A 21,863-nucleotide genomic window follows, 5' to 3' on the forward strand; every position below is an offset into this window, starting at 1 on the left:
TCTTTGGCTTGGGTGAAGGACAGCCTAACTCTCTGAGGGCTCTTTTAAATGGGTCGAGGATCAGTAAATTATCAGGGACCAATGTTTCTCCAAATCCTTTTTCCTGATAAGTGTCCCATGTAAACATTCATTCATCGGGTGATTGCATCTTTCATGTAGCACCTAAAATCATTATTTGTGGGCAACACATAGCTTTGTGTAGACAGAGATGTGCTACTGACAACAATGGATCTGTATGGGGTTGAATGATCGCAGGAGCGATCCCCACGCTAGGGCAATGATATCTGCAATTAAAGCAGCAGAATGAAAAATTGCTATGAACAATTTGATTCTGAAACCTGATTTTTGCCCTGTGCATTGGTCCGTGTAAATGTGCGCTAAGCGAAACCTAAATATACCTCTGTACAGGGGCAGACTGGGAACTGTGAGGAACTTAAAGTGGTTCTGGAAAAAAAAACTAAAATTGACTCCATATTGTAGGTGGGCCCAAATTGACAGAATGCAGGCAACACAAGTAAGAGATGTCAACGCGTATAGACAGAGTCAACAGCAGACAATACCACCCCAGCAGAACCAAATAGCACAGTGCAACACAAAATACTGCTGCCCCCACCACAGTATTCAACTCTGAGGATGGCGACACAGTTGACTTCAGGAGGGCACCTGTGGTCATCAGCCAGGTGCGTAAATACTTGATGCTCCCAAAGTTTATTAATGCTGATGGCATCTGATCATTATGAACCCGGCCGCGAGGAGGGCTTAGGTGACACCCTGGGCATCGACCCACTGAGAAATTTTTCTGTAGCATCTATGGCCCCTGCCTCTGTAAGTTATATTACTCTGCAGGGGGCAACAAAGAACACAGAATAAAGCTCCTCCGAAGAGAACATGAAACCTGTGCATGAAGGATGTGATCTTCTTGTTGAAAATAAATATCTCCTCTATCATTTATTGTTAGTATTAATTGGGAAGGGGATTGCGCTTTAAGCAATTAATCACAACCTATACACTCCTGTACTCAGGTCTGCGGAAGGGGCTATGTATTGGCTTTCCCCTTGCTACACTGCATCTATCCAGGAAACTCAACACAGATCCGATAACCTATCTGCAATTCTGTAACTTGATAGTCATTATAAATCTGCGTTTTCCTGGAGAACATAACCTTTGCTTTTACAGTTATAACTTGAAGAAGCTCCTTGCAGATTATATGCCTTTGAGGGGAAAATTAAATACAAGTTTGAACCAAAGCCAAAGAAAAAGCAAAGAAGACGGTGAGGGAGCGGAAAATCGCAGGAAGCCATACATCAAATACTAGATGGTCTATTGTACAACAAGGTCTGACCTTTTGCACGTTTACAATACATTAAGCTAGACTCTTGGGAAGACTGCAGCCAAGACATTGTTCTAGAAAGATATCATTATTAAAAAGCTGTTGCAATTAACAAATATAAATTGTAGCACGCTGGCAGCCATTCATGAACACTATTAAAACCTGTAATTAGCCATAAACAGTTTAAATCAATAGATTTATGCCCCCAGTGCGTACAGGCTGAAAAGACCAACATAAACCTCAAGTAAGTTCTACGGTTTAGCCCCCAGTGACCATTTCTAAGTCACTGAGCAATGAGAGAGGTAGAAAATTAGCTGGGGGAACGTAACTAATGGTAACGGGCAGGAACTCAAGCCATATCACTGCATTAATTGACCAGCAGGGGCGGTAAAATCTCATGTTTCTTCATAAAAATGTCTTGTATAGTCAGCCTCTGGGTTTTAAAGGGAAAAGTTATTTTTTTTTAAATGAATCCTGGAAATATATTTTTTTAGTTTTTTAAACTTGGCAGAAAAAAATCATTGATCTTAAAGGGGTTGTCTTACTTCAGAAAATGGCATTTATTATATAGATAAAGTTAATACAAGGCACTTACTAATGTATTGTGATTGTCCATATTGCCTCCTTTGTTGGCTTCATTTATTTTTCCATCACATTAAACACTGCTCCTTTCCATGGTTACGACCACCCTACAAATCCATCAGTGGTGGCCGTGCCTGCACACTATAGGAAAAAGCATCGCCTTATATAGACTTCCACGGTCCTGGCCACCAGAGTCTGGTGTTTTTTTTCTATAGTGTGCAAGCATGGCCACTGCTGATGGATTTGTAGGGTGGTCGTAACCATGGAAAAGGGGAATGTATAATGTGATGGAAAAATGAATCCAGCCAGCAAAGGAGGCAATATGGACAATCACAATACATTAGTAGGTAGCTTGTATTAACTTTCTCTACATGATAAAAGCCATTTGCCGAAGTGAGACAACCCCTTTAAAGAGGTCTTTATTCTATCCACTACACCCATTCTACAAATGAAACTATTGTTCAAATACCATAGTACTGTACAATAAATTTGAACATTCCCATGTTTATGCGGATTGTCATAGTGTATCCATCTCAGATCTATTTCTCTGTCTATCTCTCTGTCCATCCATCCTTCTATTCTAGCTCATAACTATTCATCTCATATTTTTTGTTTTTTTTGGGGCCAGTTTTATTGTGTGTGGGCACTTAAGCACTTAATTTGTGTGTGGAGCACATGCTTTTTTCTGCATGGATTTTTATGCGGAAAAAACGCAGACTAATATAGTACCAGCAAAGTGAATGAGATATGACAAATCTCATGCACACTTTACTTTTCTATATCATGCAGAAATTGACCTGCTGTGCAGATTTTGAAATAGAAAAGTAACACATTTGAATTTTGAATTTTGGTGTGTATTTTGTGTAGAAATACAGAGAAATCCGCATGAAAATCCATGCGGAAACTTTGTTTTCAAACCAGCACCTTGCACACCAGGTACCTTAAGGGGGCCCTGTGTGAGGGGCACTAAGAGAGGAATCACTGTGTAAGGGCAGTATAAGGAAACCAATTTTGTAAGGTGAAGGCACTAAAGGGGCACTTTTATTGTGTAGGGGTAGAAAGGGGCACATTTACTATATTGATGCCAACCACTAAGGGAACAATAGTACTGTGTGGGGCAGAATGGAGGATACTAGGGCATAAAGATGTCATTATAATTGTGTTATAATTACCACCATTATTATTAGTGACACTGGCACCATTATTTTTTTTTTTGGGGGGGGGGGGGGGATGCAATCAGGCTCGGACCGGCCCTCCGGGGCGGGGGTTTCCTCGGTGGAGGAGTAATTATTTATTTTGTTTCTCAGGAGAGATAATTATTGTAGCCACTAAGTGGCAGTATCGCACAACGATGCAGCCTCCTATTGGTGTAAATTGTACAGGAGGCCCAGCAATATCTTCTAAACTTCGCAGCTGCTGGCAGTGAAGGAGGAGAGAACATGTCTGGCCATCCTCCTGCCCTGAGAGAAGGACAGAAGGACTCCTCTGCGGTGCTGGGCTGATTTCTCAGGTGTGTGACAGTAGCAGGGCCGTCTTTAATATTGATTGGACCCTGGGCAAAAATTTACTTGGGCCCCCTGGATCCCGCCTTCCCACACCTTAGCAGGCAATCATGCCCTCCACCACAACACACACATAAAAAATCCACACATCTGGTAGAGTACAGTGAATGACTGTAAATACTTCCAGTTCTGAAGACTCCAGCGGCTCAGGATCAGTGCTCTGGGCAGCTGGACTCATGCTGGAAGTGGGCACCGCTCTGCAGGAAGGAGACCAGGGCTCGGCTCACCCTAGTGTTACAGTGCACCCCAGCACCGCACAGTATGCAGTATAGCACCCTATAGTATACATCAACCCACAGTATGCAGTATAGCACCCTAGAGTATACAGCACCACACAGTATGCAGTATAGCACCCCACACTATACAGTACCCCACAGTATATAGTAGAGCAGTATAGCAGCCCACAGTATACAGCCCCGCACAGTATACAACACCTCACAGTATACAGTAGAGCAGTATAGCACCTCACCGTATACAGCACCCCAAACTATACATGATACAGAACCCCACACTATACAGCCCCCCACACTATACAGTACAGCAGTATAGCACTCCACAATATACAGCACCCACAGTATACAATATACAGTCCCCCACAGTATACAGCCCCCACAGTATACAGTACAGCAGTATAGCACTCCACAATATACAGTACCCACAGTATACAGCCCCCCACGCTATACAGTACAGCAGTATAGCACTCCACAATATACAGCACCCACAGTATACAGCACCCACACTATACAGTACAGCAGTATAGCACTCCACAATATACAGCACCCACAGTATACAGTTTACAGCCCCCCACAGTATACATCCCCCCACAGTATACAGTACAGCAGTATAGCACTCCACAATATACAGCACCCACAGTATACAGCCCCCCACACTATACAGTACAGCAGTATAGCACTCCACAATATACAGCACCCACAGTATACAGTATACAGCCCCCCACACTATACAGGCCCCCACAGTATACAGGCCCCCACAGTATACAGCCCCCCACAGTATACAGGCCCCCACAGTATACAGGCCCCCACAGTATACAGCCCCCACAGTATACAGGCCCCCACACTATACAGCACCCCACTATACAGTAGTTTACAGTATATTAGCATAACAGCCCCGTCACCTTTTTCTGATGTAATCTTCACAAAAAAAGCTCCACAGTTAAGGCAAACTTCTACAGCAACACTCCGGGTAGGACCTTAATGACCTCATAGCCATGTGACCACTAATATTGCTAGGTTACTGGTCACATGGTGATGATATCATCTAAGGTCCTAGAGAATCACAGCTCTCACAGTACGCTGCCTGGAGTGCCGGCAGGCATGGCATGGCAGCACCCCCTGTGTAGCTGACAGTCTGACACCCGGGGCAGTGGCCAGCAGGCATAAGAGGCAGCTGCCTTGGGCCCCCCAGGAGCTGCCCCTTTTGCCCCTTGTTAAAGACGGCCCTGGACAGTAGTGAGCTGTAGGAGACTGTAAGGGGAAAATAGGGGATTTTTTTTATAGCAGACGAAGATCTATGAATGTGTGCTGCTCTCTGCAGAGTTCAGAGGGGCATTGGGAGGACTTTGCCCTAGGTCCCTCCTATTCCTTTGCTTTAGGTGCCCCCCATTAGTTCCACAGCTCCAGATGCCCCCACTCTAAATGCACCCCTAATATTGCATCTTTTCTAGTTGCCCTCCTAATACCTCTGCTCCAGGATCACAACTATTACCCTGCCTGCACCCACATTCTCTCTCCCATTTTTTGGGAAAAAGGGGCAAGGGTGTAGAATTATCTGGTGTAGAAGCTTGCAATGCAGAAGGATGTGCAGGCCTACTCACAAATTAGGCGCATCCTCTAGCAGTCCGTGCTCTTATACTAAAATCTACGGCAGCTCTGGCCTGCTGTAGATTTAGTTTTTCTTTTTTGCCAGAAAACTGGCCTAAAGGAAGATAAATGTGCCAGCTGACCGCACCCTCTCCCCACCCTCATCACGCCCCTTTATCGGAAAGTCATGAGGGTAGTGTAAAAATGCTACTTGTACCTTCATTTAGGCACAATGGCATTACGGTTATGGGGGAGGGTGATAAATTTATGAAACTGTAGGGCTGAGGACTTTGCCCCCATAGCCATCACTTTTATCATTGACATCATATAGGTGGCGCTCATGCGTTTGATATCCACTGTTGACTGCTTTCTTTGCTTTATTTGCTCATATTAAACTGACTGCTCTGTCATATCAGATCCTTTACAAGTAAATCTCCCCACTATTTTAAAGCAGACAAACACAGGATGTTTCTGGCGGGCCCGCTGCCATTATCCAGTCATCTAGAAGGAAAATCACTGGAAGTTATTAACTATAAGTTGGCAGGGATGTAAAACAATGATGGGTCTATGTTTAGCAGTGAGGTGGGAAATTCTGTGGATTTCTGTAGAAGAATGACCTGTTTAAAAAAATATAATTGTGTAAAAAAGAAAATAAATTCAATGTTCTTAGATGATGGCTATTAACTGTCTTTGTCTTCTAAGCAATGAAGTCACCAGAAAGATTTTACTCATAGATGATCAGTTCAGTTTATGGCTACATAGATGTCCTCATAATCAAGGGTAGATGTTCATAGAGATATTCTCTTAATGGACTTATGCCATTTTTTTTAAAAGACAGCACATAAATATGTAGGGCAGCCTGGATTGTCAGGGCATGCTGAGAGATGTAATCTCACAACAATTGGAGTGCCTCAGGTTGGAGACCACTGCCATAGACTAGATTAGTTTTTTGCTGGTGGATCTTGCCAATTTTGACTGGATCCACCAACAATGTGACTTTTGTAGGGGGTGCAATATCATTCCCCAATAAATGTATGAACCTATTTCTTCAGCCAGAGATATCTGACAGGCACTTAAAGTGGTATTCCAGTTTTGCAATTTTCTGTATCAATTGACGAGAAACAACACATTATCATGTAATAGTGAATGTTTGTCTGCAATGCCCTATTTTCCTGCACTTCATCATCGTCACGTGTCATTTTGTGCTGTACTGGTTCCCTATCCTGATGACAACATGTCTACATCTGAGGCAAGTCCTATAAGGCTCTGCTCTGTAGACACAACATCATCACTGACTTTGCCTCTTTGGGCGGTGTTCTGCTTATTCTCCTGGACCCTGCACTGTAGGCATGATGCCAGCAATGATTAATTGCATTTTTTTCCAGCAGGGCTTCAAGCAGGTTTAGATCTGTGATGTTCAAGATGCTACAGACACTCTCTGTGAGTCTTGCATTGGGATGGAAACACAGGGCGCGAGTCACAGATCCAGGGAGTCAAAATCCATTCAGCACTTCCCCATCTGACTTATATAATGCAGTAAGGTTGAATTCTGGTGTATTTTTTTATTTCTTTGTGAAATTGGTTTTAATAACTGCTTGCATTCCTCTTGTAATAATTCTGGACGTTCTATTCTTTTGACTCTATGCAATTAAGGTCCATCTGGGTGTTACTAGCTGGAGGTTTGTTCCTGCACAGTCTGACACTCGCAGCACTGATTAGATGTGGAAAACTTTGCAGGAAAATGCTCCCAACTGGTACCACCAAGAAGGACCTCTATTGCAGACTGCTGACGATTCATTCAGAAGTGGGAATAAAAGACGGCACAATATAAGGTTATATGAAAAGATGCTCCAGAATTGTTATTATGGTGGTAAAGCAAGTTGTTACTTACAGACACATCAGGAGAGTTGACAGGTCATCTTTACTCCCCCCCTTCTGAAGTAATGGCTTCACTAAACTAAGCTGTGCATTTGGATGTTCTAATAGGATTGTCTTTTCAACCTCGCAGTCTACATCTATTATAGGATGGGGTTATACTCAGAGGATAAATACGAAGACACTATTTTCCATCTTATTCTAGAAAAATACCAGATAATGTGACCAATGAGAACTTGCACACCATATCAGGTCAACTCTACGGACTTTGGCTTGAGTCCTTGAAATAAGTTTTGCTTATAGCCACAAATGAAATCTTGGCATAATGGAAAGAAATAACATATTAACACATTGCAGTGGGGGTTACTGTGAAATAAATATGTTTACCTGGGGGTGAAAAAGAAGAGGAGATGGTCGTAAATACTTGTCCTTCAATGCCCCCACAGGGTCTGTCACCTTCCGCTTTTCCACCCTGCTGGACAGCAACACATAGGGTTACATACCCAAAATAATGACAGGAGTCGTAAAACATAATAACATGAGAAATGTGACAGCAATAACAACATGAGCCGTCTGGTTAAGATAAGCCCTTTAGATCATTCCCTAGCGTCCATAGAAGGGGGTCTTTTAACTTCCATCGCCATCAGCCAGAGCAGAACGCTTCTATGAAGAATAACTAATGTATTATCCTATTCATTTCATTGGGCACCATACTATATTTAATTTCATTTTCAGTGTGGCTAGAAGGAAATTTATTACTTGCCACCTGCTTGCATTAGTGTTATCTGCTGATGGTGGAGGTGATCAAATCCTTAAAGGGAAACCTTGTTAGAAACTGGAATTTCCCCTTCATTTTTCTGCATATTTAGGATGATATGTCCCACAGAAAACAACCTTGGATCTCCATGTTCTTGTGGAGGTTCAGTAATAGATTCTAAATTTCCAGGTACATTTTCACTGTATTTTTTCTGTAGAATTTGTCCAGAGCTGGCAGGAAACATTGTGATAAAACCTTTGTGATATAACTATTGTGATATACAGTACCTAGCTGGCAAAGTTTTTTTTTTTTATTATAGAACGAAAATAATTAGCAATTGTAGTGAAGGTTCACTTCTACTGTAGTCTTAAAGGAGTTTTCTGGTACACATTTTATCCATGCCCTGTAACCCTCATCACTTACTGAAAGATTCATACCTACTTCCGGCCGCTCTGTCTCGCATTCCTTCATTTTCCCATCTCCGGCTTGTTTTCTTCTGGCATGAATGGACGTGGTTACTTGAGGACACATATTTACTGAAGGCAGTCATTAGCTGCAGTGGCGAATGGGACCATGTTCATACATGGCTGGAAGATAACAAGCTGAGAACCAGATGATGGAGGAATGGAAGCCACTGCACAGTATTGGAGAGGTGAGGTGGTGGTAAGTATGAATCTTTCAAAAGGGGATACATAAATGATTATAATTACTGGAAAACCCTCTTAAGGACATGTTACCATCACTGAGGGCCCCTATATTGATGCACGCATCCATTGCTGGTCCAAGGTTCCCTGTGTCAAAGTCAAAGGTTTTAGAATAAAAAAGTAACAGACCACTTCTGTCTCCCTCAATAGCATCTTCTGGACCCTTAATATGGCTCCATTATGAAGGATCTTCATTTGCAGTGTACTTTCATTAAAGTGGCCATACTGGCCATTGAAAATGAACTCCCCATGTACCCATGTACGTACATTCTCAGTTCAGCCTAGCATACATTTGTTTTAAAAAAGGAAGAGGGAATAAGCCACTGCCAGACACCTCTGGTGGTGGCTTATCTTCATTGAGAAGAAAGGATCGGGCATGTTGAAATTCAACATTCTCAATAGTTTTTTCACTCAACAAGCTGAACAAATGCAAGCCAGGCATTTCATACATATTAGGTGGTTGGTCAGTCCTGCTGATATTGGCTGGTTTGGCTGATGGCGGCATAACACAAACATAGTAGTTGAGCCATTATAGCATGTTTCTTCATTAGAGTTCATCAACATGAGATAAAAGTTGTGCTGTTGGAAAGATCACATTTGAACAATCATCAAGCTTCAATTCAACATCTATAAAAAAAAACTGTATAATGTAACTGAATGTACACTAAGGCTAAAACATACCCAAGCATAAATTATAGTACAGGATAATGCTCAGTTTACAAAATATTAATATAATAAATCATAATATCTCAATCCTACTGAGTACAAGGCTAGACCAATTGATATGTGATATATTGCAGTAGGATGAGAACATTTTTTGTAATTTAACAAGTTAACATCCTTTTTGTTCTTAGTGTAGCCTCGGCTATTAAAGACACTGAAATAATTGAAACCTTGCTTGATACGATGCTCATTAAACTGGTCAACACCATGCTATATTTAGCAGTGAGACAGAGCATAGACATGGCCATTATATGTGTCACAAGAAAAGAGATAAGATAAGCCTGCCAAATAGATCATCGGATTGTGAGCAGAACTCACCTAAAATGAAAATTTATTACAATTAGCATTAACATTCAAAGCCATAAATAAATAAAAAAGTAGCTAACTCAATTTACTGTCATTTTTCATAGAAGTCACAAAATAATTCTTGGTTAGGTAAAGGTATGTTAATACCTGTAAATGGGGTCCATGAAGAAGGGAGAAGGCTTTGCGTAGTGAAGAGGCGGCTGTTGGGGAAGAGGAGGCGGAAGGATTTTTGAAAGCATTTCACCAGACATGGCTTTCCTGTCACCATAGATATGGTTTTTACGCGTTTCCCTTGCCCCATTCTGACTGGCTCTACTTCTGTTACCAATGCTGAGGTCCAATGGTTGTTCCTCTCCTGAGGATGGTTGTGACAAAACCTTAGTTGGTAATAAGGCTGACTTCATCTCTTTTGGTTTGGTCGTGAGATCAAACGGTGACTCTGAGCTTGAGCTGCCAACTTTTTGAAGATCTCTAGGAGACTTTGGTTCAGCTTTCACCAGCAAATTGTGATTCATTGTCCGATCGGTAAAAGCTGGATATAAAGAATGAGGAAAGTTCGGGAGAAACTGAAAGGGAAACATGGAATGATATGGGAGGGAACCCATTTTTTTTTCTTGCATGCCCATAAATCCAGGTCCAAAATATTTCTCTGCTATAGAGGCAATAGCTTTAATAGAGTCATTTGCTGCTCCCATGGATGGAAGTAACTGCTCTTCTGGTGGAGGAAAAAAGGAATGTTGAGAGTAGAAGAAGGGCCTTTCTGTAACATTGTTATTAGAACTACTAGAGACAGAGCTACTAACAATGTCCTGTTTGTTTTCTATGGATTTGCTCTTTTCTTTGTTTTTGTCTCTTTCACTATCTACATCACTATCTAAGTCAGACCCAGTGCCAGTGGTGGTATCCAGATCAGTCCCCGAGGTTGTGTTGACATCTTCAAAGTCACTTCCATCAGATAGATCACTGCTCCTAGACTTATGTTTCTCTAGGTATGAATCTTCCAAACTGTTTTCAAATTTATCCTCCAGTGAAAGTGGCTGGTTACTATTGCTACTGTTCAAAGACTGGATGAGGGAAAGTTGGGGGTTACCTATTGGACTGGGAAGCTTTGCTTCTCGTGTATGGTTCAAGGGGTTTTTTAACAGTGGAGAAGGAGGTAATAATGGTGGCCGGGGATATAACGATGGGGGAAAAATTCCTGGAAATCCTGGACCCAAAGGTGGAAAAGGTGAAGGTGTGGGTGAAAATGGCAAACTACCCAGATGTGCCCTGGAAGGAAAATAGTCATTGAAAGCAAGGCTAGAGTGATTCATGTTTGGAGAAGGTTTCGACTTGTCCATCAAAGAACTTGGTGTCAAGGGCAGGCCAGGCCCAAACATTCCACCAGGATTGTAATGGTTTTTGCCTTCACAGAAACGCCGATGCTTGTTAAGGGAGGAGGTAGTGCTAAACATCTGTCCACAGTCTTTACACTTTATCTGTGTACGACAGTCTGCATGCATTCGTTTGTGACGACACAGGTTGGAGAACTGTGTGTACGATTTATGGCAGACCTCACCTGAAACACCAACAGAAACCAAAGCAAAAACAATATAAAATAAAACATATAGACTATGTGAAGAGTATTCATGATCTTGTGAGGTATACATAATTAGCAAAGTCAGAAAATCTTACAAATGTGTGGAAGTAATTATTGTGGGTATGCACAGTGTTTCACCATGCACTGTTATATACTGTCTATGGGTATATCTAGGGTCATTTGTTATGATCTTTTAGTTGTTAAGTTTTTATTATTATTATTTTTTAATTTTGTGTATTTTACAAAGTAATAGCAAAAATATATTCTACTCTGGAACCTGTAATTACGCTAACATCCGAAATCTTTAATACTGGATATTACACGAGAGCCCATAGTAGATTATTTATTATCCACGATGCTGCACAATATATAAAAGCATGACGATTGTTGGTTCACTGCCCAGGATCTGCAGTTGGGAATGGCGGATTAACACACTGTGAAGTTCTAAGTTGGCAATGTACCGTGTCCCAAAAATGACTTTGCTAGCAGAAAATGATGACTATGTTATTATTCTTTATTTTGACTTTAATGGAACTGTCATGGGGCTCCCAGTGGTTGGTCCTGAGGAACAGGATAAAGAAGAGACAAGTAAATGACTCTGTTGCCCACATCTGGAATGTCTGACATCTGCGAGGGAGGGGATTCTATTCAGGGACACGGATGAAAAGGTATAGTGGTTTGGCTGAGAGCTAGAAGCTGCTCCATTTGAGGGGCAAAATAATAGAACTTGTTTGAAAGAACTTAAGGAACATGGAAGATAGACCTGCTAATATTACTGAAAGTTTCCAATTTATAAAAAAAAATGTTTGGGGTCCAAATCAGGGTCACCTTTTAGTAGAAAGAGCTATGGTAATATATTTGCAACTAGTCTGCTTCAGATAAAAAAAATATATAAAAAATGATATCTGTACAATTGAAATGTACATAGATGTAGTTGCCTTTGTTATAGTGAATATTTTCTATCATAGAAGAGGAATGAAGTGTTGATTGAAGAGAAACTGACTGCAAAATTGTATACAAAAAGAACCCAGACCATCTATTCATTTGGGAGACGTGACACTGACGAGGAATGAAGCACAAAGGAGGAAATTATTTCACAGACTGAAGCAATATTTATTTAGGGCCTCACAGACATCAGAAATTCCTATAGTGAATGGAGACGTTCCAGTCTCATCATGATTATGGAGTACGATTACGTATTACAGTGGAGAATGAGACAGTTAAAACGAATAGGAATCTCCAATTTATCAAGATAAACCATTTCCCTAACATTTCTACATTAACCAGTGGACTGTATACACACCCAAGAACATCCAAGAGCCTAGATAAGAGTCTCTTAAATTCCTTAGCCTTCCTTGGGAAATTAGTGAGAACTATGGTGACTGCGCATCCCCAGGCCTAGCAACTACCTTGAGAACACTCTGTATTCTGTTCATATGTGTCTTCAAGAACTCAAGTAGACACCTGAATATGTTTAGGCTACTTCCCTACCGGATGACTGCTCCACATCAAAATCTGCTTTACTGAAGGAAGCCGTTGAATCATAAGGAGTATGTGTTTAACAGTAATCTCATTTTAAAGATCTGCTTAAGATCCATTTACCAGTGGGGTTTATATAAGAGATCTCCATCTTTAAAAGATGGTTCTTAAAATAAATAACCTTGCACCACATTGTATAATGTTCACTTTAAAGATGTACAGTATTACTATAGTGATAGCACATCACTAGGATATTACATCACTTTCTGATCGGTGGGGATGTCACCTCTGGGGCCCCAACTGATCTTAAGAATGAATGTGCTGCAGCACTAGTTTGGAGCTATGTCCCCTACAGTGTTTTATCTCTACATAGCTTATGAATGGAGCTTTTACAATATCCTTTAAACAGAAATGCCAGGGAAAAAAATGGAAAATTCAGCCTCTGGCCAGTCTCATATGATAGCTAGATAGATAGAAGTTGCAGTATTTCCTGTGTTGCCTGCCAGGCTCTTGGTTGTCTGGTTGTGATGGTCAGCACAGGCTTCAACAGAGGCCATTTGTAGAGGATTTAAAGAGGATCTTTGACATGATTCCATTCTAGGGAGCAAAAACTAAGGGGGGCATTTACTAACCTATTTATGCCACTTTTGTGTGGCAAAATGTGCAACATTTCTCTCTTTGCGCCACTTTTCAGAAGGGGTGAGAAAAGAGAGTGTGCTGTGGCTGGGCAGCGGGCAGTGCCACAGGCCTGCAAAATGTATCTTTCTTCACACCAGTTTTTTACAGCTGCTTTTTCAGCTTTTGTCTAGAGTCAATCCACATATTTTGAGGAGTGGGAGAACATTCTAACCAAGAATGGAGGTTCTAGATACGAGCAAGACAACTTACATATGAAAGGTTTGACAGTACTATGAATGTGCTTATGTTGCTTGAGCCCTGACGAGGTGGCAAAAGTCTTGCCACAGTCAGGACATGCGTGTGCCCTTGCTCCAACGTGTTGGGAACGGATATGTCTCTGTAGGTTGCTTGGGTCAGTGAAGACCTAAAAAAACAAAAAACAAACAAACATAAAAATGACGTTACAAAATGTAAAAATATAATGAAATATCAATTCTAATAATATACAGTGCTCAGTAATTGAATGTATGGGGAGAATACACTATGACCTACTGCAGCAAAGAATCTCTTCCAAATTCTTTGTTATCCTTTAGATTGAGAACAATGGTTTTTTAGCCTACAGGGTGATAAATCTGGCTGTAGAATAACATACTGTATGACTTGGAACACACAGTTAAACCTAAGAGCTGAATGATACATAGACAATGCTTTGACTAGATCAACTTCTGTCCAAATGTTTCTCACTAAAGGCAAAATTCCTATTGTGAATTTGCATTTAAGTTAATTAAGGGACTTTGGCAGAACACTTAGGTGCAATGATAGAAATATTGTGGGTTTCCTTAAAGAACCTTTTTGAATCTGGATAGCAATTGTTAATGCTATATCATTAACGTTTACTAAATATGCCATTTTATACTTTTGACTTTCAAACTGTAAGGTCGATCATACACATCCATAAAGGCAGAAATGCTACCTCTTGGTCATCCACGGGATTGTTTGTAGAAATAAACTAACGGCCATTTTGAGCCAATCCAGCATGTTTTTGTCCTTTTCTTGTAAATTGGCTCTTTGATCAAATGATAGGACAATTTAAGCTAATCATGCCATACACTTTATTTTGGCAAACCTCAGTCAGTCTTCTCCAAACATATAGATCACATTTTCATAGAGAGGTTTTCCATCTTGGTGGGCCATTCAGGTAGAAACCCCCACGTGGCTAGACCTATGGTGGGAACCATATGTACCTGCTTCCAACTACTGGGTTCTGGCTCCTTCACTCCTGCACCACTGTTGCAGCTCTCTAGTCTCAATCTGCTTTGATGGCCACTGCAGCCTCTCACTGGCTGCAGTGACGATGTGTCCAGGTGTGCCAGGTGTCAAACCACCAACAATCTGATATTGATGACCTATCTTGAAGGTAGGTCATCAATATCTATAGCTCAAGCAACTCCTTTACATTTTCAAATGTTCAAGCCAATTCATTCAATGCAAATAAAGATGATCATAAATTAAGTTGTATAATAAATTTATAGAACAGACATACATTAAACATCTATGAGACCAACAAAGGCCACTGTGTAGTCCTAGGTTTAAAGGGGCAGCTTGACAAGAGTGGCATTTAATTCATGAAACTTTAAATAAGGGCCTATTTCCAAAACCTGTCAACCATAAGATGCTACAGTCAGGGGTCATAAGATTAGACATTGCTAGAACTCATTATGGATTAAGCTCATATTTAAACTGTCACTATATAGGTGGGCAGAATCCAGTATAGTAGAAATTCAGGCAGTGAAGGAAAAAAGGGAAGTAAACAGGACTTTCTATAGGCAACTTTTTAATACAGGCATATCCTTAATAGTTATCTTCAACTGCTCTTATTTAATAACTTGCTCTATGCTGCCCAATTTCTTCATTTTTTTCTAAAGGCGAGACTATATATTTAAGGGATACCATGCAGTAATGTTGTGTCATATCCAAAGTACGGTAGGTTATATGAAATAAAACAAACACAAAATATTTACATTCATAGAGAAAACTCTACAAATCTAATGTAACCCCAGTCTCCAGCTGGAATATGGTGCTGTAACCCATTTTGACATATTTTGTTCTAGGGAACATGGGAATATTTGGCAGTAATATTAACACTGAGAAAATGGAAACCTTCATCAAATAGTTTACTTTTTGATATTAATTTGAGAAAACAAAAGTCTATAGCACACACCTAAAGTTCAAATGTGCAAAGTTTTGGGAAGCTGCAAATAAGATATCACAGTTTTTTCTTGTTTCTCTTTTTTCTTATGCTATTGAAAGCTGTCCTTCTGACAAGGGGAACTGCGGTGGCATTGGGACAACTATTGTTCCTGATACACTGTCTAGATTACATGTATGGATCAAGTCAAGATGCCTTGGCTAGATAAAGCCACTTGGGTTTACTCCATTGGCAGGAAGACAGGAAAAGCAAACTGAGATCCGCGGTGGTGTCATCTAACCAATGCAATGCAAGGAATGTCAACTGTTCTTTAGATATGTTCCCTAAGGGATGGGGAGCATACCTCAAGAACAATAGAGAGCTCTATGAGTCCTCCTGGCTTTACCACAGTTCAACCAGAAGAAGGAATCTCATAAAAATCATCAAATGTGATACTTAAAGTGTTTCAGAGATTAAATGAAGATGCCACCTGAAACCTTGCACTTGTGACCGTGTGTGATCATACAATAAATGTAACTATGTCATAACACTGACGTCTACTTTAGGTGTGTGAGGTTCCGCTTCAGTGTTGTTGTTGCAGTTCAAATATATGGGTAATCTGGAAGGAAGATCACTTGGGAACCAGGAATCGTTCTGCAAAGGACATACGTGAGACACAGATCATTCCAAGCGTCAGCCTTGGGTCACACGTTCAAGGACATCACAATGATAATGAAGAAAAAAAAAACACAAAGAAATGGCTGATCTGTACCTTTACACAGTTCTCACATTCGAATCGCTTTCCACTGTCATGTGACATTTGGTGGCGAATCAAGTTTGATTTCCAGTTGAAGGCTTTTGGGCACTGGTCACATTTGTACTCCCTCTCTTCTGTGTGTATGATCATATGTTGTTCCAAACTGCAAAGAACACACGGTTGACCAAAAAGTGAGAAGGATAAATGCATTATTTATTTGGTACTTACATATTCTGCAGATCCATACAGAGATCATCACTCACATGAGTCAAGTCTTTGTTTAGGTTCACAATGTAAATTTTGATTTCTGTATGTTTTTGAAGTGTGGAAGGACTAACCGAAGAAAACCCATGAAAACATCGGGGGAACCTTCATACTCCATAATGTCTTTGGTCAGATTTCAACCCCGGACCCCAGTGCTGCCAGGCAGCAGTGCCAACCACTGAGCCACCTGTATTAAATTTTTTACCTCATTTCAACAACATAGATATTTATTTAAGCTTGGAATATTTGAAACAAGATGATATTCACTGGTCATGCAAGCTAGTCCTATCGATCACTAGGTCTTAAAAATTGCACTACAGCAATTAACTTGCGCATGAAAATCGTATAGAAAACAAATGCATCAATAGATGTTTCAGTCCATTAACTACCAAATTTTCGTCCAATAAATAATTTTCCCCCAGTGTACTGAAGTAGACAGGAATCTGATGTTAATCTATATGAAGGCATTGTCTAAAATCCTGGCCTGTAAGGTCAAGATGGCAAGTAGGGTTTGTGAGAGGAGATGATTAAGGAAGACCACTTTTAGACCACACTCAGATATTTTTCTCCATTTGAAGAAATTTAAGTGTTCTAGGCATCTAATACCAAGTGCACAGACATTTCCCATGCACTTGCCATGTACAGGAAACAGGAGGTGTATTGAGGACATAATGAATGCATCGAAATTCAGCATTTTATGATTAGCACACCTCAGTTTTTCACAAGATCATTGTCATATGTGTAGACCTTTGGCCCAATTCAACATCGACTCTAATTTACCTGACATTACACTATGAAAGTATCAAAGGGTGGATGACAACATGAGTTATGTCAGGGCACATCCCTCAATGACCATTCAGCCATGGGTCTTCTTAGACATAAATCCGAAAGTAAAGACAGCACTCAGAAGGTTAAAGGGGTTATCCAGTAATAAATATGGAGGACCTATCCCCAGGATAGGTCATCAATATCAGATCAGTGGGAGGCAGACACCTCGGGCCCCCGCCGTTCAGCTGTTAGAAGAGGCCAGTGCTCCGTGAGCACAGAAGCTTCCTCCTAGACCATGTGGCGTCACCATACATCGGTCACATGGCCTAGTTATATCTCAGCCCCATTGATGTGACTAGTGTACAGTGCTGTGCTTGGAAGAGAAGCCAGGAGCTGGCTGCGCTCACCAGAGCTCCAGCGACCATGGCTGCCCCGTAACAGCTGATTGGTGAGAGTGCCGAGAGTTGGACCCCTGCCGATCTGATAATGATGACCTATCCTGAGGATATGTCATCATTAGTTATTACTGGATAACCCATTTAATCTGCATATTCAAGGTTTTATTGAGCATAGAGCAAAGTTTTAAACAGTAAGGCACCATTCTTCAGGCTGGCTTTCTTCCACTACATCCCCTACATGACAGAATGCCTGACTGAAGAAGGGATGCAAATAAGCTCTTAACAAGCTCTGCCTCTAATGCCATCAGATGTAAGGCAGCTATCATATAAGTCAATGTTCAGCTCTTAAAATAAGCCTTGAGACATGATTTGGATATTAAATTTTAAGAGCTGAACACTGACTTATAGGATAACTGCCTTTCATCTGGTGGCATTAGAGGCAGAGCTTGTTAAGAGCTCATTTGCATCCCTTCCCTCCCAGAATTCCAGAGGAGCATGTATGGCCTATAAGTCTCCTCACACTGATTAAGGTGCTCTCTCCCCCCTGACTGAAGAAGGGCATGTTATTACTCGAAACATTTCTTAATGCACAATCATTGGTTATGCTAGCTCAACTTTTGGATTTATGACTGGAGTGACAGACTCCAGTCATGGCCCACTACAGGAAAGGATTTCATAGACCACCACCCCAGTTATACAGATACATGTACATTTTGCAGTGAACTTTGCTAAAACTGTACACCAAGACCATATAATCAATAGAGCTAATAATTTATATGTGCAATAAATAAAAGTAAATAATCATAGCAATTAATCCACTACAATTGCCAGCTTCAGACTTATGCTGGATCTTATAGGATCTATTGTCATTAGGCCCAATTATCATGTAAGACGCTGGGTCCAAAGCAGTAGCCTCTGCTGGTTTAATATTACCTAGTAGTCAAAGCTTCGATGACACAGGATCAATGAACAAGATTGAATTTAGGACTTGTGCATTCAGTCTAGTCTCTTTGTTGATGTTTTCCATAATTGTAAGTTGTCTAGCATGCTTTTGAAGGTTTTTTACTGAACATATCATCATTCACTAGTGTAACATTAAATGGAAAAGAACTAAGCATTTCCATACTGATGCTGATAGTAGTCCCCTATTTATGTTGTCCAACCGTGACTGTGGAGATGGATAGATTTCACAGTATCATTCATATACACAGCTCAGAAAAAGCAACAGTGTCCTACTTACCTGTACTTGTTGGGGAAAAGGCGCTCACAGTCCTTGCACTCATGAACTTGTTCATTATCAAAACCTTCTTGCTTGATCTCTTCGTTCAGAGACTCATATATGTGGTTGACTGTGTTGCAGGCGTATTTTTGGTGCCGCCTTAAATCAAGCTTGGACTGGAACAGTTCATCACAATCTTCACAGCGAAATGTGTGTTCTTCTGTAGATGAAAAACACATTGATAAGTCAAAACCCAACAGAATGCCAGTAATATCTTAATGCACCAGTAGCTCCCCATCTACACCTAATGTGCTCTACAAACTTCTGTATGGTCTTCATGCAGTTTAACAACAATGCAATAGCAGATTTAAGATCTTGCTTAACCAATGGTTGCTATCAAAGCCATCACTAGGAGTCTTACAACTTTGTCCTGCAGCAAGTCCCACCATGCAAGGATGAAACACTAGAATTAACACTCGGGTTGTATTGTTCAGCAGAAAGTCTTCAGACAACAATTGCAGATCTTAACCAACGATAAGAGAGCGCTTAGTAGAGAACATGTTACTAGCATAATATATACAATAAATGATTATCACCAAGGTCAAACTCATTAAAATAAGGGCAGCTGTTAATAGGTTTACGAGACGGCATCCTGGCAGCCATGCCAAGTCAAACAATTGGGTCTCAGTTGTAAATATTTCAAAAATACAAGTTTTTTTTTAAGAAAACAAGGGATATCTAAGCCTTCTCTCCACCAAACGATTCAGGGAACAGAAGCTTCTTAAGGTATTTAGCTACTTTGCACTTAAAACATCTTTCGGCAATTAAACTTTCACTCTTATGCAAACAGCTTAGAGCAAACTTTCTGCATGTAGCAAGCTTCATTAACTCCCAAGGTAGATGGTAATTAAGCTTTTTGGTGTGGATTTATTGACACTGGCAAGCGTGCCACATGGTGCTGGCACAGGGAACGTTATGATAGTAACATTTTAGCATCTTAGTGCTTTGCACAGCGACCTCCTGTTTAAGGACTGGGTTGGATTCCGGCAGCCTCGGGGTATGGTGTTATGAGGCATGCTACAAATTATAAATCTAGTGCATAAACGTATGCAAATAACCGTAAAAAGGTCACCGTCTGCAAATAAACACGTTCATTAACTGCAACAAGCATATAAATAAATAGGGGTTTTTCATTTCTTTTATTACGCTGGACTGCCATTGGATACAGGACGGTTGGCCAAAAAGATATAGTAGGCTATAAAGATCTTGTATAGAGGAAGATAATCATTTAACTTTCCTAGGGCCCTAATGGGCAAATAGTTCTGCAGCTTGCTTGTTTTTTGTATTTACTCTATATATCTATGATCTATTATTTCTAATACTCAACATCTATCAATCTATCTCTCCATCCATCCATATATATATATATATATATATATATATATATATTAAATATCTAGCTATATATTATCTATGATCTATTATATCTATGGAATATTTATCTACCGTGTTTCCACCATAATAAGTCCTAGCGCTATTTTGCTGGGTTTTTGGAGTAGGCTTAAAATATAAGTCCTACTCCAAAAATAAGCCCTAGATACAGCTGTATTATATTTTATATAAAGGAAAGGTGGGGGAAAAGAGCGGGCTGCAGCAGCAGCTCAGGAGCGCTCACTAATGGCTCCTGAGCTGCCATGAAACTGTGGACGGGCGGGCAGCGCAGGCTTCAGTGAATTAGCCTTCAGTGAAGCCGCCAGCACGCGCATACATCGAGGCACTAAGCAGCACCTGACAGGGGGGCTGGTGTCTTCACTAAATGCTAAATTATGCCGGCAGCCCGCGCTTCCCTTAACTTTCACATTGGGTGGGCTAGCGGCTTCTCTGTATGCCCTGTACTGCCGACAGCCAGCACATTCTTACTTACATGAAGGAGGCAGCAGGAGGATCTCCTTCTCCTCTCTGCTGCTTGGAGGAGCTCCCTACATCCCTCCCGTGCCGTATCTGCTCTCCCTGGTATCGTATATTGCTGCCTAGGTCCCTTGGGTAAGGACAGCTCAGGGGCAATATACGGTACCAGAATGAAAAATGTGTGGCAAATATGACTATAACCCCCCCTCATCCATAGGTGCACCCATGTACTGCAGTATATGGGTGCATTCCTATGGATGAGGGAGGTTATAGTCATATTTAATATAAACACTGTCCAGGGACTGTTCTGTAATTGGCATGTGTCTATATAAAATATGTTCATGGAGCCCAAATAAGCCCTACCCCAATAATAAGCCCTAACCCTTTTTTCGGAGAAAACAATAATATAAGACCCTGTCTTATTTTCAGAGAAATACGGTAATATATATTTAACATCTATAACATCTATTATTTATCTATCATCTTACAATTTTAAAATACAAATTTTTTATAATATAATTTTAGCACTACTTATTAATTTAGTCACAAAGGACAATAAGGAAATAGACATCAGCAATTCTTTCTGTCTGCCCGTTATTACTTCCCTACAGGATGTCCAGTAGAATGAACAATAATGGGAATCCTGACCCTTAGGTGATCACTTGAGTTAATTTAAGAAGCTGGGAAACAAACTGCTTCTATTGTGCACTTTATAACTATTCATAACAGCTTCTCCTTCAGACCAAGAAGATACGATGCTTCACTTCACATAACTATACTTATAGTTTATTAAGTATGTGGCATTAGTGCACAAGATAAGAATAGCTGAAAAATTGATTTAAAAATATATTAAAACAAGTTTTGTTAATGAGTATCTATGTAGACAGGAAATTATCAGATTGACAGAGATGCTGTGATAGAAATGTTCCATCCATGCCTAGTCTTCCTAGTGAGCCGGTGATGAACCTGGGGTTTTATACAGCAGCCAATCTGAAGAGACAGACCTGTAATTAGGAGGGAGGGAGC

General features: G+C 40.6%; 1 protein-coding gene across 7 annotated transcripts in view; it reads right to left on the bottom strand.

Moving 5' to 3' along the window:
* PRDM16 (PR/SET domain 16) overlaps positions 1 to 21,863 on the bottom strand; it is a 569,108-nt gene that overhangs the window by 21,503 nt on the left and 525,742 nt on the right. For 3 of the 7 annotated variants that reach the window (XM_040430034.1, XM_040430046.1, XM_040430039.1), the window contains 6 exons: positions 18,951 to 19,149; positions 16,296 to 16,443; positions 16,079 to 16,177; positions 13,606 to 13,759; positions 9,807 to 11,226; positions 7,557 to 7,644 (listed from right to left, as the gene is read on the bottom strand). In XM_040430034.1, coding sequence (XP_040285968.1) covers positions 7,557 to 7,644; positions 9,807 to 11,226; positions 13,606 to 13,759; positions 16,079 to 16,177; positions 16,296 to 16,443; positions 18,951 to 19,149 — 2,108 coding nt within the window. The remainder of the gene's footprint in view (positions 1 to 7,556; positions 7,645 to 9,806; positions 11,227 to 13,605; positions 13,760 to 16,078; positions 16,178 to 16,295; positions 16,444 to 18,950; positions 19,150 to 21,863) is intronic. The other 4 variants (XM_040430015.1, XM_040430019.1, XM_040430029.1 and 1 more) reach the window with 4 other exon arrangements.

This window comes from Bufo bufo, chromosome 1 (assembly GCF_905171765.1).
Source record: "Bufo bufo chromosome 1, aBufBuf1.1, whole genome shotgun sequence".
Lineage (NCBI taxonomy): Eukaryota > Metazoa > Chordata > Amphibia > Anura > Bufonidae > Bufo > Bufo bufo.